Source organism: Leguminivora glycinivorella, chromosome 9 (genome assembly GCF_023078275.1).
Source record: "Leguminivora glycinivorella isolate SPB_JAAS2020 chromosome 9, LegGlyc_1.1, whole genome shotgun sequence".
Classification (NCBI taxonomy): domain Eukaryota; kingdom Metazoa; phylum Arthropoda; class Insecta; order Lepidoptera; family Tortricidae; genus Leguminivora; species Leguminivora glycinivorella.
Genome location: NC_062979.1, coordinates 7,051,267 through 7,078,916, shown reverse-complemented (window position 1 = coordinate 7,078,916; position 27,650 = coordinate 7,051,267). Strand labels below are relative to the sequence as shown.

The window sequence follows — 27,650 nt, the reverse complement described above, 5'->3', positions numbered from 1 at the left end:
AAAGTCAAATTAACTGCTTTAAAATTTATAAAAGTAGGTGAATCTATAGTAATAAAGATGATTTACCACCTGTGGAACTACTGGAAGCAGTGATAAACACATTTTTTGCGTTGTAGTTTCCTCGCTGTAGTGAGGGGAAAAGTTTTGTGTTACACTCGGGTGCAAATGTATTTTACTTCTCGTGTGTTAAAAAACTCGCAAGTTCAGGATTCTATTCTCGAACCACTCGCTTCGCTCGTGGTTCAAATATAGAATCCTTTCACTTGCTCGTTTTTCAATTCCACACTCGGCGTTAAAATACAACTTTGCCCCCTTGTATAACAAATAACTATTTCCCCTCACTAGCTCGGAAACACGTGTTTTGTCCTTTAATACCAGCGGGTAAAAACGCATTTTATCCACTAGTGGGTAAAGCAATTTGATCTTGAATAAAGTCAAATTAACTGCATTAAAATTGATTAAAGTAGGTGAATCCAGTAATAAAGATGATTTACCACCTGTGGAACTACTGGCAGCAGTGATAAACGAATTTTTTGCGTTGTAGTTTCCTCGCTATAGTGAGGGGAAAAGTTTTGTGTTGTTACACTCGGGTGCAAACTAGTACGGAAAGCCGACTATCCGGCCACTTTTGTCGGCACTTCATTAGTGATAGAAAAGCTGAAAGCTATAGCTGAAAATCATGGTTGTACTATGTACCTATTCGTAATTCCTTTCCTTGTCAAAACAAATATCTATAATCATCACAGAAATAAATTAGGTAGGAACCTAGGATTATCGATTTCATAAGCAGGATCACTACCCACTAAGCCAAGCCGGTTGAAACGGAAAATGTATATAAAATATTGTCATGAACTTTTGAACCTGTAAAAAATCATGCGCGAATGAAGGACCAAAAATAACATTCAAAATGTGAATTTCCTCGAAAATTATGTTTTGTCCCGTGTGGTGACGGGTTAATAATTTCACCACCCCCTTTCTTCCCGTGGGTGTCGTAGAAGTCGACTGTGGGATATGGGTTAAATTGTGGCGTAGGCGAGAGGCTGGCAACCTGTCACTGCAATGTCACAATTTGGATTTCTTTCAACCCCTTTTTGCCAAGAGTGGCACTGAAACTCATTAGTTCATGTGCTCTGCCTACCCCTTTCTGGGATACAGGCGTGATTATATGTATGTATGTATGTATTATGTTTTGGCCGACTAGCCGACTAATCCGCCAGTCCGCCACCCAAGCGCCGACTAGTCGGTAGTCGGCCAAATCAATAGTCGGTACGCCTCTGGTTTGCATCTAACCAGGCATCTTACAGGGGATTAAAGGGGAGGACATGGCACAAATACTAATAAATTAATAATGCTATAGTTTAATCATTACGAATTTTTATTTCGATACATATAACATTGATGTTAAGTATAAATATGCCAAAGTAATAAACATTTTTTGCGACGACGGTTACATAAACGTAGATCTATACATAATAATCATATAAATCTTTAAATGGAGTAAGTACCAATATTTTTAAAGTGTCTTATATTTCTTATAGTATAATACAGTCATGGCGTTCTAGATAACATTAAGTACAACACTAATAAATCCAATAACATACCCTTAGAACTATCGCTGTAAAGAAGCATGTTGTAAATTACAAACTATATTTTTTACAGAATAAACATGGCACTATTTATAAAAGCAGAACCAGTGGGCGAAGCTCGGTCGCGTGATAATATAGCTTATCGCATCGGATTAAAGAGCTCCTGCTGTAGTCCTCCTAGTCATAATTATATATACTGTTGTTTCGGGGCTACCCGTGGATTACATCGATTATCGACAAGTTTTGAGTTATATCTCCTAAATTTAAACTACAGATAGAATTCGTATCTGCCAAATTAAAAAAATAGACGACGGACGACAAGGACGACGCTGTTAATATAATATGCTTTAGAAACTATCATAATACCAATCAAGGACCATATAATACGGGACAGACAAAGCCCATACAAAGCGTACCCCTGAAATGTATGGGGCCTTTTAGGCTTAAAACTAGATGGCGCTGTTTCGCAGCCTGGAAGTGGCCAAAGTCGTATTTTCCTCAAATATGTTTGCGACTTTCTATTATTTATAAGAACAAATGAAATGATTTTAATATCATGATATCACGTCAATATCTACACATTTTGAAAAAAAAAATTTTTAGGTATCATCAGTGTAGTTATGATAGTATTTAATAGATGGCGCTAAAAATGGAGGTACGATTCTGTATGAAGATTGTAAATCCTATATAAATAATCCTTGATACCAATGGATCAAAATTGAAGGTCATTGGCGTAGGGAATCCCCTTAACAGAGTAATATAATTACACAGAGGACAACCAGGAATATATGTGTAGAGAAGCGGTCACATAACTTCTCCCTTCGCGTCTTCCTACAAAAACCTTACATTATAATCACATTTCACGCAACTAATACTGCAATACAATTACTACAAATGGTGAGCACTACACAGCCTTAGACTTAAATATACAAATGCTTATTAGGAATGTTTCAATAATACTACTTCATATGAGGGCGACGTAATGTTTCTATAGTGTATTGTTTCTAAGTATGAACATTTGATTTGAAACTTAGAATTTCTCTGTTTTATTAAATGATCCTGGTCAAATTTTTGCTATGACAGAATATTTTTCGGAAAAGATTTTTTTTCTTAATATAGTACAAACAAGATTTGTACACACGATTTTGACATAACTACCTATACACATATGAAATATTTATTAAACTGTAAACACTTCTAAAAAAAGTGATTATTTTAGCGATCAAAATACATATAGGCCTTAATTCAACAGAGTATAATAATACGAATAACGACGATTATTTCACTTACAACTATACAAATATTGCAATCAATGGGGTCTTATTTCGATTAATATTTAGTAACAACATCACAAAATGGACAAATATAATCAAAACTACACTACTATATACAAATATTGTATTGAAAATTTTTGAAAATGCTGAACAATTTTCCAAATATTTTTATTAATTTAGGTGCCTATATCTAAGAGCTTTAACATACCTAATTTAGTATAATACTCAAGGTGCCTAACATGCTAAATGCAAATACAGTATCTTAAAAACTGCAAAAGTACAGTATAAATTACAGTGCAGACCATTTTTAAGATGATTTACTGCAGTAGGCTGAAATTGGTGCAAGAGTCGAATATATGACATTGAAGTCAATGTAGAGTAGGAGGGAATATCGAAACATGGAAGGAAACTAGTTAGTATTCCTTGACAAGTAAGCGTCAGATTCCCTACAATATGGGTTATCATCAAGCGGATAGCAGCCTCTACTTTCTTGCCTAGAGCACAGTCAAGACCCGCAGTCTTCACACGAATAGCAGGCGATATGGAAGCTCTTCTCTAAAGCTGCTATATTGGCAACAGGTCTATTCAAGAAGCGCACTAGTTGATATTCCGTGACAGGTCCTGTATACGCTTCGCATTGCACTCTCGACAGTACAGATGGTCATCAAGCGGGTAGCAGCCTCTACCTTCTTGTCTCGAGCACAGTGAAGACCCGCAGTCTTCACACAAGTAGCAGGCGATATGGAAGCTCTTCTATAAAGCTGCTATATTGGCAACAGGTCTATTCAAGAAGCGCACTAGTTGATATTCCGTGACAGGTCCTGTATACGCTTCGCATTGCACTCTCGACAGTACAGATGGTCATCAAGCGGGTAGCAGCCTCTACCTTCTTGTCTCGAGCACAGTGAAGACCCGCAGTCTTCGCACGAGTAGCAGGCGATATGAAAGCTCTTGTCTAGCGCGACGATGCGGACGGTCTCTTCGGCACCGCCTTCGGGCACGATCGGCTCGCGGCAACGCGCGCAGCGGGGCGCGTACCTGAAATGGATAATATTTTTGTCGTAATTCATGATTAGGTAAAAGACAAAGAAAGGGAATTTGTTCAATATTTAAGGTAAGTAAATACCACGGATACCAGGCAGGCAAACACGGTCGCGTGATAAACGATATAAACGTAATGCCGTCCTTTTCCGACTATTTGTAAGTGCGATAGGGACGCACCGATACGACAAAGTTTATCCAACTAGTGTGCTAAGCCCGCAGCATGTGGGGCAGTGGAAACTCCTTGAAGAAATTTATTGATGATCATGAATGTTCTATAGAATTGAGAATGATGCTTGTAGATTACCGTTATGAAAATCGTCTATACAATGGATGCGGTTATCCTCTTATGGCACGCCACACTATTTACGCCACGTATTTCAACTCACCTTTTATGAAAGTCATCTATACAATATATGCGGTTAACAGCGTCCACCGTAAAGGGTATCCCGTCCAAGCTCTTATGGCACGCCACACAAGTAAAGCACCGCGGATGGTACGGTTTGTCCCGTAGCCCGAAGAATGCGGTCGCAACACCACAGACGCAATTCTCTAGACCGGCCAGTTGCGCTCGCAAAGGGCCTTGCAGCTTGCACAATATTCAAGAATGGTAATTCGACTCACCTTTTATAGTCATAGGGCTTACGGAAAAAAACTGCATTTTATGCAGAAAGCAAGCCACTTTGCACAGTGATACTAGGGACCAATACAAATGATTTCATCCGAGGAAACACGATTTTCAACCACTAGAATTCAAGATGGCGGACATTTTCCAAAATGGCGGCCGCATATTTTAAAAAAATTATTGAATCGTAACGGCTGCACCGATTTTGATGGTTGAGGTGTCTATCGCATCGTATTGAAGCGTTCATTAATATAAAAAAATAAAGTCATAAAAAAAAATTAAGATGGCGGCCGAATAATAAGAAAAATATGAAAATTTCAAACTATTTTTTTCATTCTCGTGCAATTTACCAATAAAATTTCTACGATATGGCCACATTTTTATGTATTTAAATTAAACCTGATAATATTACCTACATAATAAAATAAAAATAATGAAAATCCGTTAAGTAGTTTTTGAACTATACTCATTTGAAATGGAGCGCGCGGATTTGAAAGAAGTTTTCGCACGTGATGTAAACAATTTTGGAATCATAACGGCTGCACCGATTTTAATGGTTGGGGTAGCTATCAGTTTATATTAAAACATTTATTTATATAAAAATTAAAACCATTTAAAAAATAAAGATGGCGGCCGAATAATAAAAAAAAATATGAAATTTTCATTTTTTTTATTCTCACGAAATTTACAAATAGTTTTTCTACCATATATATGGTCACATTTTTATTTTTTTAAATAAAATCTAATATTAACATCTGCAAAATAAAACAAAAAACATTAAAATCCGTTCAGTAGTTTTTGAACTATACGCATTGAAAATGAAGCCTATGGTCCTAGCCTGTCCAGAAGGACGAAGAAAAAAAAAAAAATTGAAAATGAAGCGCGCGGGTTTGAAAGACGTCTTTGCACTTGATGCATCGTATCGTTTGGTACCGCTATACACGCAAGACTGATTATTTATTTTGGTCACAACTTACTATATTACTATTCAGAATCAATGTTTTTAGTATTTATATACTTACATTATTAGTTTTTTATTCCGAGTTTAGGTATATTTAGATAACCCCCGTAAACTTTACCATCACATAATTTGTATTTTAATACGTAAAAGAACTTAAATGCAGATACAGAACTTAAATACAATTGTTATGTTATGTGCATTTAAGTTCTTTTACGTATTAAAATACAAATTATGGTCAAGTTTACTGGGGTTGTCTAAATATACCTAAACTCGGAATAAAAAACTAATAATGTATATAAATACTAAAAACATTGATTCTGAATAGTAATATAGTAAGTTGTGACCAAAATAAATAATCAGTCTTGCGTGTATAGCGGTACCAAACGATACGATGCATCTCATATCAAGTGCAAAGTCGTCTTTCAAACCCGCGCGCTTCATTTTCGATGCGTATAGTTCAAAAACTACTGAACGGATTTTAATGTTTTCTGTTTTATTTTGTAGACGTTAATATCAGATTTTATTTAAATAAATAAAAATGTGACCATATGGTAGAAAAACTATTTGTAAATTTCGTGAGAATAAAAAAAAATGAAAATTTCATATTTTTTTTATTATTCGGCCGCCATCTTTATTTTTTAAATGATTTTAATTTTTATATAAATAAATGTTTTAATACAAACTGATAGCTACCCCAACCATTAAAATCGGTGCAGCCGTTATGATTCCAAAATTGTTTACATCACGTGCGAAAACGTCTTTCAAATCCGCGCGCTCCATTTCAAATGAGTATAGTTCAAAAATTACTTAACGGATTTTCATGATTTTTATTTTATTATGTAGATGATATTATCCGGTTTATTTTAAATACATAAAAATGTGACCATATCATAGAAAATTTATTGGTAAATTGCAGGAGAATGAAAAAAAAAGTTTGAAATTTTTATATTTTTCTTATTATTCGGCCGCCATCTTAATTTTTTTATGACTTCATTTTTTTATATTAATGAACGCTTCAATACGATGCGATAAACACCCCAACCATCAAAATCGGTGCAGCCGTTACGATTCTATAAAATTTTAAAAATATGCGGCCGCCATTTTGGAAAATGGCCGCCATCTTGAATTCTAGTAGATGAAAATCGTGTTTCCTCGGATGAAAACGTTTGTATTGGTCCCTAGTATCACTGTGCAAAGTGGCTTGCTTTCTGCATAAAGTGCAGCTTTTGACCATAATTTCGCCGTAAGCCTATTATGAAAGTCCTCTATACAATGTATGCGGTTAACAGCGTCCACTGTGAAGGGTATCCTGTGAATCCTGTCCAAGCTCTTATGGCACGCCACACAAGTAAAGCACCGCGGATGGTACGGTTTGTCCCGTAGCCCAAAGAATGCGGTCGCAACACCACAAACGCAATTCTCTAGACCGGCCAGTTGCGCTTGCAAAGGGCCTTGCAGCTTGCACAATATTCAAGAATGGTAATTCGACTCACCTTTTATGAAAGTCCTCTATACAATGTATGCGGTTAACAGCGTCCACTGTGAAGGGTATCCTGTGAATCCTGTCCAAGCTCTTATGGCACGCCACACAAGTAAAGCACCGCGGATGGTACGGTTTGTCCCGTAGCCCAAAGAATGCGGTCGCAACACCACAAACGCAATTCTCTAGACCGGCCAGTTGTGCTAGCAAAGAGCCTTGTCCAATATTGAAGAATAGTATTTCAACTCACCGTTTATGAAAGTCCTCTATACAATGTATGCGGTTAACAGCGTCCACTGTGAAGGGTATCCTGTCCAAGCTCTTATGGCATGCCACACAAGTAAAGCACCGCGGATGGTACGGTTTGTCCCGTAGCCCGAAGAATGCTGTCGCAACACCACACACGCAATTCTCTAGACCGGCCAGTTGTGCTAGCAAAGAGCCTTGTCCAATATTGAAGAATAGTATTTCAACTCACCGTTTATGAAAGTCCTCTATACAATGTATGCGGTTAACAGCGTCCACTGTGAAGGGTATACCGTCCAAGCTCTTATGGCACGCCACACAAGTAAAGCATCGTGGGTGGTAGGGCTTGCCCGTGGCCCGGAGCATGCGGTCGAGGATAGGGTCACCGCAGACGCAGCACTTCTCTAGTGTGGCCAGGTAGTCGCGCTCGCAGAGGGCCTTGCCCTGGACTGCGTAGAATGGTCGGCCCTGAAACAAATTGATATGTAAATTTAGACTAGGTAGTTGGACAGTGAGCTGCAAAATTGCATGGGGAAATTATGGATTCATTAATAAATTCACCATGCACTTTTGCAGCTGATAGTACAATTTCCGTTATGAATAAATTTCCGAGGCAAAGGTTATCCCTTCATGTTTCAAGGTGGTAACGCGGCAGGCATTATGGGTATGTAGTTTTGTTTTTCATCGGGAAGGGGCGCAGGACTTGGCAGGTTCGTGTTTTAGGACTGTGTGTGTTTCTTTTGTACTGTGAGACATTCATTTTATAATGAATTATAGATTTAATAAGTGGTGCTAATTAGTAATATTTTAAATGCAGGGGTTGCGCCCGCAGTTTGCGCCGCGCTTTCGAGGAGTAAAGGCAGGGTTTCAGATTATGGTTTGCCCGCGAAAGGATTGAAATAAAATTACATTTTTGGTGTACAAGGGTTTTCACTAAGGAAATACTACACAAGTTAAGTGTTGCCCAGCGGGCGACAGAAAGAAAACTGGTTGGTTGGAGTCACATTGAGAGACCGTAAAACAATCAGGTGGCTATAGCATGTAAAACCGACTCTTGGAATAAAGACTACTTGAATGGCGACCATGGGGAGAAGAGCGTTGTCAAAAAATACCGCATTTGCGTTGGGCGGACAATATCAAAGAGACTGCTGGGAGGAAGTGGCTCCAGATCGCACAGAACTGTGACGAGTGGCGCATGTTGAAGGAGGCCTACACCCGAAGAGTAAAATCAGGCTTAAGAGAGAGAGAGGTGTAAATCTGGTCTGTCAATGAAAAAATCCTGCCGACCACTGCCTTAACCCAATCAAACTTTTCTGGGACAAATTCGTGACCATAGAGCATGAAAACAAAGTCCCATATCCCATATCTGCAACAGATCTAAGGAGGATATTGCAAGTAGTAAAATTAATCATAAACTGTGCCAAGATTCTGTCTGTCCTGAAATACAAAAAATACCAAAAGAGGAGGGGACAAGCCTTGTATTACAAGTGCGCGAACTGTCTAATCGTATGGGTTGTCATGGAAACACACTTGTAATAGAAGGCTTGTACCTTTCGAGAAATGGGCTCCAGATCTCAGAGTGGATAGTTGTAGATGGTAGATATTTATTGGTACTTTCCATGTATATAATATATGCAAGTTCTTATATGTATATATCATTGTCAGGGTACCCAGAACACAAGCCTTCTTGAGCTTACTGTGGGAATGTGAGACAGTTAATGACGATCTGTCTGGCCTAGCTCATAGTGACACTGCCTGATATGCATGGTCCCGGGTTCGAATCCCGGTAAAGGCATTTGTGTGATGAGCACAGATATTTATTCCAGAGTCGTGGATATTTTCTATGTATATAAGTAATTGTATATTATATATATCATTGTCTGAGTACCCACATCACAAGCCTTCTTGAGCTTACCGTGGGACTCAGTCAATCTGTGTAAGAATGTCCTATAATATTTATTTACTATTTATAATACTTATTTATTTATTTATTGTTTTATATTACATGGGTTAAAAAATTATAAATTCCAAAATTTATTCAAACAATATTATAATCATTTAAGGATTTTAAGGTAATTTCAACTTACCTGTAAATTAATACCACACTGATGACAGCAGAAGCATTTTATGTGATATATCCTCTCCATGGCTGTGCACCCGGTAGTCTCTCCCATGATCTTGCCTCCGCACCGGAAGCAGTTGCCACAGTACAACTCATCGTCCGGCTCCGGTATTGGCTCTGGTGCAGTCCCAACATAACCACCATATAAGGAAGTCCCAGACAACTGACTACACGGCCTAGGATTTATAGGTTCATATAGAGACTCATATGTTGAGGATGTTTGTGAGCCGCCATACGTGGAAAAATCTTGTGCATTAACTGAAGCCGAGGAAGGAGGGTAAGCAGAACCGGGGCGACGTAGCTCACTATAGTTCGACTGTGCACCAACATCGCTTATTCTAGAAACCTCAGACCTCGCGTCTCTGTCGCCGTATATGCTTTCAGGGTTCCGCTGCATGGGGATGTTTGAGTAGACGTGATTAGTCCCACCCGGTGGCAACAAATTGCTGTATAGGAACACATCGCCGCTCTTCACTCGTGCTGTGTTCCTTACGATACAACTCTTTACGGGCACTAGATTGGAGTAGGTTGAGCTTGTACGGCTCCCATACTCTAGTCTCGATGAGTAGGAAGGCTCGCAGGCCGACTTCACCATACAACTCTGAGGTATTTGCGGCTGCGGCACCTTGTTTTTTTTGGGTGGAATCGAAGGTTTCATTTTGGCAGCGTTTATGTCGTCTTGCAGCTTTGCGTCTAGTTCGTTCGCGTAGATCCGTAAGTCTGCCAACTGTTTGTCCAGGGTATTCATTTTGAATAGTTTTTATTCACCTTTATGATATTAGATTATTTTTTTATCGAATGAAAATCGTTACCTCTCGCAAAACACAATGCAAAACTGACAATTCAGGGTGTTGCCATTATAATAATGTACGACTATTAAAGTAATGCTAGACTTTCAGACACTGTTTGTTATCCGGGCGGACCGGTCGAGCATTATCATGCCCTGCCGGCGTATAGCTAGGAACATACTACGCGGACGTCCGTCGTCGCGCGACCGCGGACGGGAATCTGGACAATGGAAATACACATAACCGTGCAAACTATCGGTCGACGGACGTGGACGTGGCCTTGAGCGCATGGACGTCCGATCGAAATCTGGCTCGCTGGATGTTTTGTTCCGTGCACACTGATCGGTCGCGGTCGCGGTCGATTTACGACGGACGTCCGCGTAGTATGTTCCTTCCTAGCTTCAAGCTAGGAACACACTACGCGGACGTCCGTCGTGAATCGACCGCGGACGGGAATCTGGACAATGGAAATACACAACACCGTGCAAACTATCGGTCGACGGACGTGGACGTGGCCTTGAGCGCATGGACGTCCGTTCGAAATCTGGCTCGCTGGATGTTTTGTTCCGTGCACACTGTTCGGTCGCGTCGCGGTCGCGGTCGTTTTACGACGGACGTCCGCGTAGTATGTTCCTAGCTTCATGCTTCCAATTTTATCACTTATCCACGTGGATAAGACAACTGTCACTCTCACGCTGACATACTTGCCAAAGTGTGACGGATGCTTTATCCACGTGGATAAGTGATAAAATTGGAAGCATGATACGCCGGCTGTATTAACATAACCCACATCAAAGAGCATTGAATCACTATGTTTAACATAACCCACATCATAACCAATTTATTCAGACCAATCTTCTTAGTATTTTGTGATTCAGACATAGACTGCAAGTAGGTAGGTCTTGATTTCGGATAGTGTTTGGCAAAAAAACGCGAAGGATCGACCTCAGTGATATGTTAACGAAAAGTTTTGTCGTATGGCCCTTTGTCACTCTCCACTATTCCACATTTTGCATTAGTCATAGGGCTTACGGAAAAAAACTGCATTTTATGCAGAAAGCAAGCCACTTTGCACAGTGATACTAGGGACCAATACAAATGATTTCATCCGAGGAAACACGATTTTCAACCACTAGAATTCAAGATGGCGGACATTTTCCAAAATGGCGGCCGCATATTTTAAAAAAATTATTGAATCGTAACGGCTGCACCGATTTTGATGGTTGAGGTGTCTATCGCATCGTATTGAAGCGTTCATTAATATAAAAAAATAAAGTCATAAAAAAAAATTAAGATGGCGGCCGAATAATAAGAAAAATATGAAAATTTAAAACTATTTTTTTCATTCTCGTGCAATTTACCAATAAAATTTCTACGATATGGCCACATTTTTATGTATTTAAATTAAACCTGATAATATTACCTACATAATAAAATAAAAATAATGAAAATCCGTTAAGTAGTTTTTGAACTATACTCATTTGAAATGGAGCGCGCGGATTTGAAAGAAGTTTTCGCACGTGATGTAAACAATTTTGGAATCATAACGGCTGCACCGATTTTAATGGTTGGGGTAGCTATCAGTTTATATTAAAACATTTATTTATATAAAAATTAAAACCATTTAAAAAATAAAGATGGCGGCCGAATAATAAAAAAAAATATGAAATTTTAATTTTTTTTTATTCTCACGAAATTTACAAATAGTTTTTCTACCATATATATGGTCACATTTTTATTTTTTTAAATAAAATCTAATATTAACATCTGCAAAATAAAACAAAAAACATTAAAATCCGTTCAGTAGTTTTTGAACTATACGCATTGAAAATGAAGCCTATGGTCCTAGCCTGTCCAGAAGGACGAAGAAAAAAAAAAAAATTGAAAATGAAGCGCGCGGGTTTGAAAGACGTCTTTGCACTTGATGCATCGTATCGTTTGGTACCGCTATACACGCAAGACTGATTATTTATTTTGGTCACAACTTACTATATTACTATTCAGAATCAATGTTTTTAGTATTTATATACTTACATTATTAGTTTTTTATTCCGAGTTTAGGTATATTTAGATAACCCCCGTAAACTTTACCATCACATAATTTGTATTTTAATACGTAAAAGAACTTAAATGCAGATACAGAACTTAAATACAATTGTTATGTTATGTGCATTTAAGTTCTTTTACGTATTAAAATACAAATTATGGTCAAGTTTACTGGGGTTGTCTAAATATACCTAAACTCGGAATAAAAAACTAATAATGTATATAAATACTAAAAACATTGATTCTGAATAGTAATATAGTAAGTTGTGACCAAAATAAATAATCAGTCTTGCGTGTATAGCGGTACCAAACGATACGATGCATCTCATATCAAGTGCAAAGTCGTCTTTCAAACCCCGCGCTTCATTTTCGATGCGTATAGTTCAAAAACTACTGAACGGATTTTAATGTTTTCTGTTTTATTTTGTAGACGTTAATATCAGATTTTATTTAAATAAATAAAAATGTCACCATATGGTAGAAAAATTATTTGTAAATTTCGTGAGAATTAAAAAAAATGAAAATTTCATATTTTTTTATTATTCGGCCGTCATCTTTATTTTTTAAATGATTTTAATTTTTATATAAATAAATGTTTTAATACAAACTGATAGCTACCCCAATCATTAAAATCAGTGCAGCCGTTATGATTCCAAAATTGTTTACATCACGTGCGAAAACGTCTTTCAAATCCGCGCGCTCCATTTCAAATGAGTATAGTTCAAAAATTACTTAACGGATTTTCATGATTTTTATTTTATTATGTAGATGATATTATCCGGTTTATTTTAAATACATAAAAATGTGACCATATCATAGAAAATTTATTGGTAAATTGCAGGAGAATGAAAAAAAAGTTTGAAATTTTTATATTTTTCTTATTATTCGGCCGCCATCTTAATTTTTTTATGACTTCATTTTTTTATATTAATGAACGCTTCAATACGATGCGATAAACACCCCAACCATCAAAATCGGTGCAGCCGTTACGATTCTATAAAATTTTAAAAATATGCGGCCGCCATTTTGGAAAATGGCCGCCATCTTGAATTCTAGTAGATGAAAATCGTGTTTCCTCGGATGAAAACGTTTGTATTGGTCCCTAGTATCACTGTGCAAAGTGGCTTGCTTTCTGCATAAAGTGCAGCTTTTGACCATAATTTCGCCGTAAGCCCCATGACTACATCCAAGCAAATAATTGCACAGATTTCACTAGTCACTACAGATTCAAAGACGGAAAGTTTGACGCGTCACTTGAGCACATTATTTTACTTCCAAACGGTCTAGTAATGTAAAAAACGTACGTATTAAATTATTTCTGGATTGGAAATCAGACCGGATTGCAATCCCCTGTTGAGCTACGTTCAAATGTTAGCGTAAATGTTATTTTTTTGCACTATTCTAACATATTAAATTACATTACCGGATCCGGTAGCATGAAAAAAGCACCGGATCCGGCCGGATTACCGGATCCGCCGGACCGGATTGCAATCCCTAGTCGCGACGCTCCTATGCTAAGTTCACTATTTTAATGGAAATAGATACTTCAAATATTAGATCCGATTATTAAATTAACATGGCGTCATTACAGATATTTCGTGAAACAGAAGAAAACCTACCAACTATTCAAAATGAGAATTTCAAGTGGTTATAGATTAAATTTCAAAAAATATAATCGTGTAAGTGTTGAACTTCAGATGTGGTTTATTATAAATGATTATGTTTATCACTACATAGTATAAAACAAAGTCGCTTTCTCTGTCCCTATGTCCCTATGTATGCTTAAATCTTTAAAACTACGCAACGGATTTTGATGCGGTTTTTTTTAATAGATAGAGTGATTCCAGAGGAAGATTTACATGTAGGCATAGTACCCGTGCGAAGCCGGGGCGGGTCGCTAGTATTATATAAATGTATGTACAACATGTTGCTTTTTAGATAGTTTATACTAGCTTAGTTTTATTTACACGTTTTAAAGTAGGTATTGTATTTATTACAGGTCTCAGATCATATCAGTAATTTTATAGCAAACAATACTGTGCTAGAAGAATTGGAAATAGACAATAATGAAGTCATGACTGGTGAATGTTTACTCCATATAAAATCGTCAGCGTTTAAATCACTTATTTTGAACAAATGCACGAAATTGAAAATGCGCAATTTGCTTTCTGCTGCTGGCCAACATAATCTGACGAAACTGGATCTTATTGATGTTCCTTATAAGATATATAAATATATTAATAAAATACTGATTAAATTGTCTAATTTAGAGCAATTCCGTTTGTCGTCTGAGCAAGTTAAAGTTTCTTGTAGTGCAGTATGAAGCCACGGATAAGAATTTAGAAGATGTGACGAGGTGCTGTAAAGATTTAACAGTCTTGGAGCTCGGAGATGTCCAAGTGAGTAAGATAAAATAATTATAAATATTTTATAAAACTTGCCTTAATAATAGGACTAAACAATTAAAACTAAAATTATACCTAAAAGTAGAACTAAGAAACAAACTACATATAAGAATATTAAACTACAGAAATGAATTAAAAATAAAACAGTTAGACAGTTACAAAGAGAAAACCCCTTCCAATAGTTCGGCCTGCGGCATGGACCCAATGACACTGGCGGCGTTACCTCTTTGAGCCACTTTGAGGCTCTCTGTATTGCCAGAGGTACGCGCCAGCCCTACTTATTACCAAAAATCTAAACTTTTTTTGATACTTACTGTGTTAGGGCCCATTTAGATGGTACGAGAACTCGTATACGAGTTTTATTACAATGCGGTATTTGATGGCTGTATAAATTTGTATGTACCCTCAACAGCCCGCAATGTAACTAAAATCGCATGCGAGTTCGCACGTCGTCTAAATCAGGCCTTATTGCAGCCGTGTCATCTCGTGGAATGGAGGCAGTGGCCCGCAACGCGGGAGCGCGTATCATCAGGCTGGGCGTATCAAAGAGCAATTTGCAGAATGATGAAGTGGGCGCTTTCATAAGCCAATGCCCCAAACTAATGGTAACCTGTTACTTATGAAGTATTCTTTCTAGAAATTATTTCACTGTTATGTCTGTTATTATTTCATAGACAATCCGGTTAGAAGGACTACTATGCATTATGGTTTGTTTATTGTATTTTATGTGAAAATATGTGCTTGTTTTCTACTTGTCAAACCGGAAAATATTTTGAAATTTAGTTTCAAACATTTATTTTATATTGAAAGAGGTTGCAGCCCGGCTTGAGGTGGCAGAAACTACTGACCTTGATACTACTGCATGGAGTCCATGATACTAATATGTGAGTGTGTTTAGTAAAACGTCCCACTTTGTCGGTAACCATTAAGGCGAGTTTACCCACTTGTATCTTACAAAACTAACAAAAGGGGCTTTATAGCAATCGACAAAGTGGGTACATACTCACATATTTTAATTTAGAATTATTATATCTGTGTACTTGGAAGCAAATAAATATCTCTATATCTAGAAATATTACGCTGACGTTGTCACCATCAAGCGAAATATGTTATGTTTTATTTTGGTCTCGCGTAGTTCTTGGACCTGACTGGGTGCTGTAATCTGACGGAGGCTATGTTGCGATTTGCTGCCGATGCAAGGCGGCTCATGGGTGCCCAGCGTTCGCTGGAACTGATCGTTGAAGACACGTGCCTCTATCTAGATGAAGATACGGTATTGTGTTTACGTTACTAAGAGAGTATTTTAGTTAAGTATTTTATTTTATTTAGTAATCATAATAAAGATACTGATAATGTAATTTTTAATCAGGTTATACAATCTTCAGTTAATTAATTTTTGACTTTAAATTGTCATCCATAAATTCTGGGATGGAGTAGTAGGTAAGCTGCTTTGAAGTAAAGGCGTTCAATTTTTGAGTATTCGTAATTCTGTTTCGCAATTTGTTGTAAATCTGGATTGCTCGAAAGTATGGACCTTTTCTGTATAGTTCTAAAATGTGTTCGGGAGGGATGAGTTTGTTATTACGACGTTCGCTTTCACAGAAATTGAATAATTGGGTGTTCTTTCTAACAAATATGGATATTAGAACTCTTGAGTTCTATTATATGCAAAAACTCATTAAGTATGTTATACATTTATGATTTGCTAGAAATATTTGCTATTACCGTGTAAGTCTCAGTTAGCTCAGTTGAATGAGCGATGGACTAGTGATCATGAGTTTGAGACTCGCCCCAGATGATGACTTTTTCACTTTCTTTATTTCTGAGCATCGTGGACATGGTGGTATTCGTGGAATCGTTTCCAAAAAAAAAATGTTTCATTATCCCGGCATTTGCTACAGCTCATGGGAGTCTGGGGTCCGCATTTGACCACTAATCCTAAAATTTAAGTAGAAGCAATTTATAATAATTTAGAATTGTTGAATATTACATTTATTATATCTTTGTTCTAGGAACACTACCATAAGCTCAGCGTGAGGTATTAGCTGTCAAATCCACAACCGACTCAAGTTGACTCAACTGCTTCAAAAAAAAACTTTTCACTTTTTTTTGTTGGTCGTTTTATTATTCCGTTACATATAATTATACATACTTATGGCCTTCCCAAATAGGTATCAGTTATAAACAGTTTACTACAGCAGTTTGCGCAGCGAATAAGCATCGCGATCCAGCGCGGCAATGCTACCAGCCTTGGGCACCCTACCATCCGGCGCCGAGCTTGCTCCTGTTTTTTATTTGTAAATATATTTTTTTGTACATATATTTATTCTGTGCTAGATTAAGTTTAATAGTTTAAGTTATTTTTATGCTTTTTTGTTTACTACATAGTATGTACTTCGCTTTGAATGAAAGTTCATTGTGTTACATTATCATGTCTTTCGTAAGCAAACATCGCCAATTTATCTGGTCAGACTAACTATTCATAAATATATAAACACTATTTTTGCTGGTAGTTTAATTTAGATTTTCTGAATATTATAATTTTGACAATATACAGACAAAATTAAATACTACAATTGAATATAGTACTTAAATATTAACACAAGCAGAATCGATCGACTTAGTTGTGATGTGTATTTTATTTAAAAATAATATATTATACTAATGAGACTGATTATTTACATACCGGGTGCCCGGTAATTAATGGACAACCTGATAACCACCAAGAGGGCACCTTATACTGGACCAGAAAATCGACATTACACGACACACTTTTAAAAATTTTAATACTACCTAAAATTTTAAAAAGTGTGAAAATCTCGAAAACCAGGCGACTTTTACTAAACCTTAAAGTCAATTTTCTGGACCAGTATAAGGTGCCCTCTTGGTGGTTAAAAGGTTGTCCATTAATATCCATTGAAATTTTAAAAAGTGTGAAAATCTCGAAAACCAGGCGACTTTTACTAAACCTTAAAGTCAATTTTCTGGACCAGTATAAGGTGCCCTCTTGGTGGTTAAAAGGTTGTCCATTAATATCCATTGAAATTTTAAAAAGTGTGAAAATCTCGAAAACCAGGCGACTTTTACTAAACCTTAAAGTCGATTTTCTGGACCAGTATAAGGTGCCCTCTTGGTGGTTAAAAGGTTGTCCATTAATTACCGGGCATCCTGTATATGAACATCTGGCAACTGCCACCAGTGTGTGGACTTTAAAAACATCCTATTTCTAAAAGGGCTTTCTAATTGCAAAGGCTAATAAAATTGTAAAAGGGCTTTCTCTTTTCCGCCAGTTGGCTATCAAATTGGCACTTTATTTTGCCAGTTACCAGATTTTGAAAAATTTTAAGGTGAAATAATATAATACTTTACAACTTAATAATTTCTTCGCTAGTACCTACGCACACGCACAGGATTCACTCTGAATTTTGTTTTGATGTTCATTGTTCGACGTACGCAAGTCGCAAAATATGTTATTTTTCCCCTCACTAGCTCGGAAACATGTGTTTTGCCCTTTAATACCAGCGGGTAAAAACGCATTTTATCCACTAGTGGGTAAAGTAATTTGACCTTGAATAAAGTCAAATTAACTGCTTTAAAATTGATAAATGTAGGTGAATCTAGTAATAAAGGTGATTTACCACCCGTCGAACTACTGGAAGCAGTAATAAACGCATTTTTTGCGTTTTAGTTTCCTCGCTATAGTGAGGGGAAAAGTTTAGTGTTACACTCGGGTGCAAATGTATTTTACTTCTCGTGTGTTAAAAAAACTCGCAAGTTCAGGATTCTATTCTCGAACCACTCGCTTCGCTCGTGGTTCAACTATAGAATCCTTACACTTGCTCGTTTTTCAATTCCACACTCGGCGTTAAAATACAACTTTGCCCCCTTGTATAACAAATAACTATTGCTCCCTTGTGACACAATGTACTATGTATTGCTCTCTCTTGCAACAATATTGTCAGATCAGCTATCAGGATGGCTGGGCATTAATAGTGTAAGTATGGTACCAATCAACACCTTTGTGCATTGTCGCGAAAATTTAAAAAAAAAAATCTTGAGTTTTATTACTTCTAATTTACGCAATAGCTCCGTAGTCTTTGTCACTAGTCATTCTAGTCACTAGTCATGTTTCCCGTCGTATCGGGAGTTATCGAAACGTTGGCTGGTACCAATTTCTTCAATTAATTTGATTGCCATGTTACTCCATTTTAACGATGCGATAACGCAATTAGTGCAAAATAGTAAATATCAGAGATTTCTTGTTGTGTTAGGTGCTGGTGTTAACGGCAAGAATGTTACAACATTTTAAACAAAAATGGTTTCTAGTTTTAATTCTCCAGGTACCTAAAGAATCGATCAAGATTGTTTACTTAGTTACATTAAATAGTTAATTTAAATAATTATTTGCTTTTTTTAGATCTTAATAGCCCAGCAAAGTAATCAACAAAGTGGCGAAGATGATGGTATGTTGTCGTGATTAATTCTTCACTTCGACTTTTTAAATATACTATTATTTATACATATTATGAATTAAAATAATTATTTTTAGGTTTTATCGCAACTACCGAGCAGGCCGAAGAGGAGGTATAATGAAACTTGTTTAATCCTTTTCATATTTTAAGTTGATTCTCATCCTTCAAGCGCAATTGACAATTAAGTTTGTTTCAGTAGCTTCTAACTTCATATGTTTCTGAATATTACTAGCCTACACAATACGCATAGCTAAAGTTACCTACTTATGTCTTTTTTTTGTAATTTCAGTGGCACATGGATTTCATGCCTGTAAGTAAAAATAGTAAAAAAATAATTATTTAGACTTTGAACTCATTAGACACAACACGATAATATTGTTTTAAACTATGTATTGCAGACTGGATACCTACCCGACAGCGTGTATCGTGAGCTGGCCTGGTACGGCATCCTTCAGATCCAGCCCTTGCACCACAGCTCCAAGTTCAAAGTCGCAGCGCAACTTATATGGCAGCACACACTGGGTCGACCCCATGTTATTATGGAGAACCCTCCACAGGTGAGTCTTTTCTCGGTGGCTTACTGATCTTCCAGTTTCTTAGTACTTAGTAGGCAAATTGCGTTTTAGAACTTATTCGGCTACCGTGCCTTTTATCTACTATGTATTTACAATCTTAGGGTCAAAGTAAGATTATCAAATTTTAAATGTGGCTAGCTAGCCTTAATGAGTCGTATTTACTTGCATGCATTTATATACCTATCACACTGTATTGCTGTTAAAATAAGGTTTGATGCTCCGTAAGCGTAGAGTTAACTTGAAGCTAAATTCATTAAGACAGTCTATATCATTGGTTTCCAAAAGATAAGACCTCTTAAGGTGAAGTGTGATTTGAATCCCTAAGTCCAAAACTCTGTTTTCTTACAGTCCACTCAGGGCCCAGGTAAAGTAAGCCGTCAAATCCTGGCGGAGGAGGCAGCGAAGTGGTCACGAGAGCAGCGCGCGGCACAGGAGGTGCTTATGGAGAACATCAAGAGTGGTGGCAACGGGCTCACCATCCGCACCGTCGTCAGCGCGACACACAGAACCATCTATATTATACAAAATGGTACCTGCGCTGGTTCTTTACTCATTGTTATATGTTATGTTCAATCTGTTATCCATTGGTTGAGATGTTTAAGATGTGCATTTGAAATTCTGTTCAAGGTAATTATTATGAATGTCCACTTGGTTCGGAGCCTGATCAGGACGCATACCGAACGCAAGCGAATATGCATGATCGAAAATGCACTTATGGGAAGGAGGCCGTAAAGGTAAAGAAGTTGTTCCATTCATAATAGCAGACACCAAATTATTGTATCGTACCTATATTTTAATAGTCATTATTTAGTGAGATATTACAAAACATTTTTGGTTTGAGCAATTAAAGGTTTAAATAATAAAACATTTTTATTTACAGATAGATGTTGACCCTTGTATCGAAGCTGAAGTGGCTCCAATTGAATACTCTTTTAATGAAGGTTGGATGTTCTGTCTCGGCAGTGGAGAGAGAGATAACAACTACTTCAAGAATGGGACGCTAGATTGCGGAAATAAAACTAAGGTATACTTTCGAGATATGTGATCTAAGGTGGTTATAGTTATAGAAACATATGGAGTTGTACTAACTTGTACTGTCTTCATCAACATCAGACTAGTTCTGTTTAATATCACAGATTATAAGCAGCTTGAGATAGGGAGTTTATTTATTTTTATTTATGTCAGATATCGATGGACGACTTCCTGAAATTATGCGCGATCGATAACAATGTAGTTATCAGTTTCGACTACTTCGGCGACGAGCCTCGGAAAGATCTTATACGCAACGCAACATTCTGCAACACTTGGGACCCCTGCAAGATTTCATATTTATACCGACTTGAGGTTTGTACAATAATGTATAGTTATCTTCTTTCTTATTGAATTTACAGCCTCCATTGATTTTTCAATTTAATCCACAAAAATTGTATACCTTAATTTTTTTATACTCGCGCTCCCCAACTTTTCGGTATTTAACCACAACACAAATCATCTGTCTGGTAGTTACAAATCAGTTGTAAGCAGATTATAATAAAAAAATGGGAAAAAAGGTAAAATAATGTTAATTAATCGCGTTCGACCTGTAAGTGACTTTAAATTTGTGTACAAAACGCGAGAACTTAAAGTGTTAGATTATAATAAGCTTAACACGATATTTCTCAGGCTCCCCCAGATGAGTTGACCCCGCAATACCCCACGACTACTGAGAACCCATGCGAGACTACTCCATGTGACTTCTGTATGGAGGGCTACACAGAAGATAAGGGACATGAGATTTCACGTAAGTAAGAAAATAATAGTAGTTTAAGTATCTCGTTCCGAGTTGCAAAATTCAAAAGTACTCACTTACTTACTTTTTATTGAACGCCATTTATAAAGTGAGTATAAAGTATTGCAGCTTCCCTGTATATGTTGTATGTTATAATAGATATAAAAATAAGTGTCCAGTGTTTTCTAACCGTATGATTTTATTGCAGTTGATGATGCAGAGGACAAGAAAAAGAAGAAATAAAGCGGACATAGAAGTGTATTGTTTCTTGAATTAAATTTACATTATTCATTATAATTTATTTTCCTTGTATGCTTAACATCATTGAAAATTAGTAGGTACACTAGCTAAAGTATGGATAGAAAAAAAAACAAATTGCTTTGCTCTCTAGATGTTAAATTGCCACTGCGCATTTCTCCAGTTCACCAGTAATTTTTATGCTGTTCATTCGGTGGCGCATCACTTGGCTGTTCATTATAAGGTTTCGATATTTTTGACATTTGTTTGACATACACGTGCATTTCACTTCACACTTGTCATTTCATTTGGCATCATGGCGTTCGCGTGAATCATTGTTTCACTTGTAAAATTTGTTTAAATTTGTGTAAAATGGTGGTTACTTATCATTACCAAGATATGTTCGATGAAGCTTTAAAAGCTGAATGTATTACTTTGCCCACATGGAAAGATACTGGATTAAAACTGGAGTATTTGGAGAATGAAACATGTGATGTAAGTTTTGAAACATTTAAGACATTTACATGGTTTATACCGTTAGCACGAGATTTCTGATTCTCATTTTGCAGTAATTATAATCACACTAATGTGTTTTAAGGTTATCGAGCCAGTCTATAAGGATACGCCACCTGTATTACCCTTTGCGCGTTCAGAAATATATCAAGCTCAAATGTTGTGTTCGCGTCGCTTGACCTCAGTAAACGCTGACTGCAAGCCGGTGTATGAGGTGGCGTTTGATGTAAAGGTAAGTCTTATTCATAGTTTACATAACCAATTAGAGTACCTAGTTATGGTATCAACTTTAATTTTGTTCCAATACTCGTATCCTATTTTCTTTACGCAACATATTGTCATTGAGTTTCTATATAACTTTTTCGCTATATGAGGTTGAACTCTTCTGTGGCAATAAAAAATTTCAATTTCAACTCCAAATTCTTGAGAGGAAAACTTTGTAACATACATTTTTTGCTAATTTTTTTTTCATCTATAAGCCTAGCGTCACGTTTATAGTCAGCTGCAGAAGTTGTTAACATTCTGCAGACAAATGTGTATAAAGCATCTCTTTTAAATTATTTTTAATTCAAGAATTCAAAATTTCCTTGGCAATCCCAAACTGATGCAATGCTCAGTCGAAAATCGGTGTATAAAACTTTCAATATTTAAATTACAGGAAAGTAATTTCGAGTTCAAAGCTGGAGATACAATTGGCATCCTTCCCCAGAATAGTGTTGAAGAAGTGAACACTATTCTAGATCACCTAGGCATAACACAGGGCGACCAGTGGTACAACCTTACTAGCGGGTCAAAGGCTAAGGTGCCTGCGCATGTACCAGTGAGGTCTACATTGAGGCATGTACTTACACATTGTGTAGATTTGAGAGGAGTCATAAAAAAGGTAATTTTGCTTCTTTACAAGACAAAGTTCATCAATTTGTATATTATATGACTTGTGACAGCAGTGATTCACCAAGTATATGATTTGTAATTAATGTGCTTAAATTGTTTTGATAACAAGAGAAAATATAGGACAAGACATTACATTAATATTTTATGACCATACAGAGTGCATTTTTTTATTGGACTATTGTGATATATTTAATAGTCTTCTGATATATTTAATATATTAAATGTACCATTAAATTTAGTATAATGTTTAAATTTAACTTTATATTTTCTAGCTTTTCCTTCTGGCTTTATCTAAGCACACCAAATGTGACACTGAAAGGAAAACTCTAGAATATCTAAGCAGCAAAGAAGGATCAGCAGCATACACTAAACACATATTGAACAGAGGCATATGCATCTTAGACTTATTTACAATTTTCAAAACATGCCGACCACCCATTCCAATACTATTAGCAAATCTTCCCAGGTTGCTACCGAGGCCATACTCCATAGTAAACAGTGGACTGAAAGACTCAAATACATTGAAAATATGCTTTTCAGTCATGGAATTAGATAACAACAGAAAGGGACTGACAACTGGCTGGTTGGAATCAAAAATTATAAATTATACATTTGAAAATAGAATGCAAAATCTCAGTATAACAAGTGACTGTCTAAATAGAGTCCCTATGTATTTAAGAAAGAATATGGCTGAATTTTTTTTGCCATGTAATACTCAAAAACCCCTTTTACTGATAGCTACTGGCACTGGTATAGCGCCATTCATAGGTTTCTTGGAAGAGAGACAGAAACTTAAATCGGAAAATAGTGAAATGGGAGAGTTGTGGCTATTCTTTGGATGTAGAGATCCTAATTTAGATTATTTATATCAAGAGGAATTGGAGCAGTTTGAAGATAACTTGACTTTGACGAAATTAATAACAGCCTTCTCTAGGATACACAAAGAGGAAGCTAGACATGTTCAGGTGAGCAATAATTTGTACAACTAGTAAAAGACTTTAACTAATTTAAATTTTACAAAGTGGACAAAGAGGAAGCTCCTAAAATTCTAAATTTTATTTTGAACTATTATCGAGTAACAAAAGATTCATAAACAAACCAAATACCTCCAGAACTCAGGTGCTTATCTAAAGTTGTATCATCTAGTGTGGCTTTTTCTGTTCACAAGCACCTACCACAACATGACTGCACAACTTTGGATAAAGAGTCTTCATTATTCGGTAGCTTCTGCTAGTTACAACTATAGCAACCAATGATTAGAAAAGGCATCCGTAAAGCATTCCACAATCAGTGCGCGCCCAGACTCAGCCCAAGCCCCGCTCATTGTAATCTTGATGGCTTTGGTCTCAATCTTTAGCCATTGTAAAACCAATGAGACAGAAAAGACGTTTAATAAATTCTCTACATAGTACTACGCCGGCGCAATGAAAGTTGGTATAGTTTTCAGAGAAATTCTGTAGAAATAGTACCCTTTTTCATTGTAATTTTTTTTTACGATTTTATATTGTTATTCATTGTACCTTCTGTTAATATTTCTGTGTAAAGGTTTTATTAACGTCTATTAATAATAATAAACACAAGTTTGCAAGTAAAAACTTGTGTTACTTAATTAAATAAATTATTATACAAATTATTTTAGAACGCGGCAACTTGGGTTCGGCCCGTCACTAGAGCGTGGATATTTGACGATTCTTTAGTAATATGAGGTTGCTATAATGTTATATAAGACTAGGGTTTAAATTTGAACTTTACCTACATCTTTAATTTATATATTTTTTGCAGGATGCCTTAAATGAAAATGGTGGAGATGTGGCCAGGTTAATAGACCAAGGAGCTTCGGTATTTGTGTGTGGAGAAGCAAAAACTATGGTGGCTCAAGTAAAAGACTGTATAACTAGCTACTTAGTTGAATACAGTGGTAAAACTCAAGAAGAAGCCAAGCAGTGTATAGCTCAGATGGAGAAGGACAAACGATATGTAGTTGATCTGTGGAGTTAGTGCAATGTTTAGTATATTGATATTTCTGTACAGAGAGTAATTTATTTAAATTATATATTTATTTAATAGGTCTGAATTTCATTTCGATCAGACAAGAGCTTACCCATATCAATCAAGAACCAATTTGAAATTGAAAATTATTATTGGCAGAAAAAAGGCAGCTCCAAGCTCACCTACCAATCGAAATAATTAAGGTAAATGCACCTAATTATGTCAGTAGATTAGTACTTCAAATAAGAAAAGACATGAGAAATTTTACAAAAATAATTTAATAGGCATATAATAAAAATGCTTCAAAAGTGTCATTGGTGTATAAAACTAATTGCATAGCATCTAGCTCCGAAACAAATTCGTTGTGCGGCTACAGCTAGTCCTAACTGCGATACCTAACTATAGTCTACAAACATAATTATAGACAGTCATATAAACGTTGGCTGTGTGAGAAATGGTGAACTATGTAAATCATGAGAACACCATTTTCGTCTCTTAGCCTAAATGGCTACTGCTACACCAAGACAATATTTATTAATACTTTATTGCACATAAAAAAAGTACAAATGATGGACTTAATGCATTCTCTACCAGTCAACCACCAAAAAAGTCAGGATTCGTTAGTTCAGTCACAGAAATATCGGTTCCTTTAGAAACCAATGTCAGGTCTTAACATGTAACGTAACATCCCTCCCAGCCATTGAGGTATATGTACTACGTACTAGAGGCGACGTTGCCAAGCGAAAACACTGCACATGCTGACAAATGCGCGGGGTGGGGGGAGCGGCCATTTACGCATAGAGTAGGTCTAACATCAGATGTGACACATTATTATATTCTGCCTAATGGGAATTTTACATTTAGTTAAAATACGGCTATTCTAGTCAAAATGATTTATTTATTTATAGTTAGGTTTATCCTATTACTGTATGTGTATTTATTTATTTATTAATTATTTATATATTATTTGCCCATTGTCTTTATGGTACCATGTTGTACAAATTGCGGAATTTGTTACCCTCTTCAAGTTTTCTCTCTCATTTACTCAAAGGTTAACTGGAAGAGATCCCTCAAAGGGATAAGTTCGCCTTTGTACTTCGCATCTCAATGTATGCTTTTTTTTATGTGTTTTTGTACAATAAAGAGTTACTACTACTACTACTACTTATTTACAACTTAAACAATACAAAATAATATAATTGTGCTGTACTTATTTTCTTCTTTAAAATACAATGAATGAACAATATGTGTGTGGTCAGTTGGTCACCAAGTTTCCTCAGCACAATTTTTGGATAAAGCGTATCCATTGTTCCCTTTTTTCATGACCAGGCCAAAGAAAACTGCAAAAAGTGAGCGTGCTACAAATACAATTTCACTCAAAAAATATTAACAATTTATAAACAAATAAACTTTTTTAATATTATAGTAACATAATTCATGAAGTAGTAAGTAGTTACCTAATAATTTTCCAAATAGAAATATATATATTTCAAATATATTAGAGGTGAAACACATTAGTAGGAACAATGTAAATGGCACATCTGCGCGGTTAACTTTTTCTAGTCTATGATTGCGTCACCAAAATGGCGGCAGTCCGCTCCCGCTCGCGTGTTTGTAGAATATTCAATCTTAAAATATTATAGACGAGTTTTTTGTTTAATTTACCGATGAAATGTCACACCTTGACTTTTATTTGATTTTTTCGAGTGATTAGAACAATTTTTAAGCACACAAGAACGCATTATTCACGTGGATTGTAAATGAATCACGGCACGTCACTGCACTGCAAGGGCCTGGAGACGACTGACAACGTTGCGGTCCATGGACCGCAGTGGGGTGTGTTAAAAATTCTCTTAGCAACGTCGCCTCTAGTACGTAGTACATATACCTCAATGCTCCCAGCATACAAATTTCTATGTAGGGGGTCACTTCTCTGCATCTGACTGTACATTTGCCGACAGCTGTGAGTTGCGATTATTTGCAACCTTCGAAAATTGACCTTTTCAAATAAGGAGGATAAGGCAAAATACAGCTTACAATGCTAAATAACAAACTTAATTTTCTTTCCTATACATATCGCCTTGATGTAACAGTATGCCTTCTGTAAAGCAGGCACTCACGGCTGGCGCGCAGGCCATGATACACGAATTAAGCCTTATACACATAAACAAATCACGTGTCCGACCTTAATGCACCTATGTTTTAAGGCCTCTACAAACTTCATCGATATCGCATGCTACTTCTGATAGTGATGGACTTACGATTTCATGCAATGTTTGGTCAATCGTTTGAAGTAGGTATCGCAAATCGAATGAAATATCGATGACGTCTGTGGAATTGTGGATCCCATTATCAGGATGGGTATAAAGTTTGCAAACAATATGCAGAAATATTAACAAATTTCTCTCAATATCAAGACACGTATACTTACAAAATACAAGCTTAGGCCGTTAGAACAAGTGATGTAACCAAAAACTTTTCAAACTACATATTCTATTGGATACTGATAAAAAATAATACTAAAATTACACTTGTCTGCCTTTTGGCATGACATAGTTCATAAAAATCTCAGTTCGATTCACGGAAGAATGCCCTTAGCGATAAGACTTAAGATAGGTAACTATCTAA

General features: G+C 36.4%; 3 protein-coding genes across 4 annotated transcripts in view; 2 read left to right on the top strand and 1 right to left on the bottom strand.

The window, feature by feature from the left end:
- LOC125229619 (methionine synthase reductase) overlaps window positions 1-25,099 on the top strand; it is a 309,939-nt gene extending 284,840 nt beyond the window's left edge. Inside the window, exons 3-7 of the mRNA XM_048134502.1 lie at window positions 21,939-22,121; window positions 22,225-22,371; window positions 22,798-23,022; window positions 23,306-23,998; window positions 24,816-25,099. Coding sequence (XP_047990459.1) covers window positions 21,999-22,121; window positions 22,225-22,371; window positions 22,798-23,022; window positions 23,306-23,998; window positions 24,816-25,031 — 1,404 coding nt within the window. The 5' untranslated portion in view covers window positions 21,939-21,998 and the 3' untranslated portion in view covers window positions 25,032-25,099. The remainder of the gene's footprint in view (window positions 1-21,938; window positions 22,122-22,224; window positions 22,372-22,797; window positions 23,023-23,305; window positions 23,999-24,815) is intronic.
- LOC125229620 (lipoma-preferred partner homolog) lies at window positions 1,364-21,278 on the bottom strand. Of its 2 annotated transcripts, XM_048134505.1 has the most exons (4): window positions 21,202-21,278; window positions 9,301-10,103; window positions 7,446-7,681; window positions 1,364-3,898 (listed from the first exon to the last, which is right to left on the bottom strand). In XM_048134505.1, exons 2-4 carry the CDS (start codon window positions 10,081-10,083, stop codon window positions 3,658-3,660), a joined length of 1,260 nt encoding a protein of 419 aa, XP_047990462.1. In that variant the 5' UTR covers window positions 10,084-10,103; window positions 21,202-21,278; the 3' UTR covers window positions 1,364-3,657. The 2 variants fall into 2 exon arrangements, with proteins under 2 accessions (XP_047990462.1, XP_047990461.1); XM_048134504.1 differs by lacking the exon at window positions 21,202-21,278 and having other exon boundaries at window positions 9,301-10,217.
- Window positions 18,694-21,683, top strand: LOC125229622. The gene is made up of 11 exons (XM_048134507.1): window positions 18,694-18,914; window positions 18,992-19,037; window positions 19,124-19,158; window positions 19,336-19,356; window positions 19,445-19,603; window positions 19,970-20,150; window positions 20,249-20,355; window positions 20,502-20,645; window positions 20,807-20,965; window positions 21,284-21,401; window positions 21,598-21,683. The coding sequence occupies exons 1-11, from the start codon at window positions 18,867-18,869 to the stop codon at window positions 21,630-21,632; spliced, it is 1,053 nt and encodes a 350-aa protein (XP_047990464.1). The 5' UTR covers window positions 18,694-18,866; the 3' UTR covers window positions 21,633-21,683.
- Window positions 25,100-27,650: the final 2,551 nt, after the last annotated feature.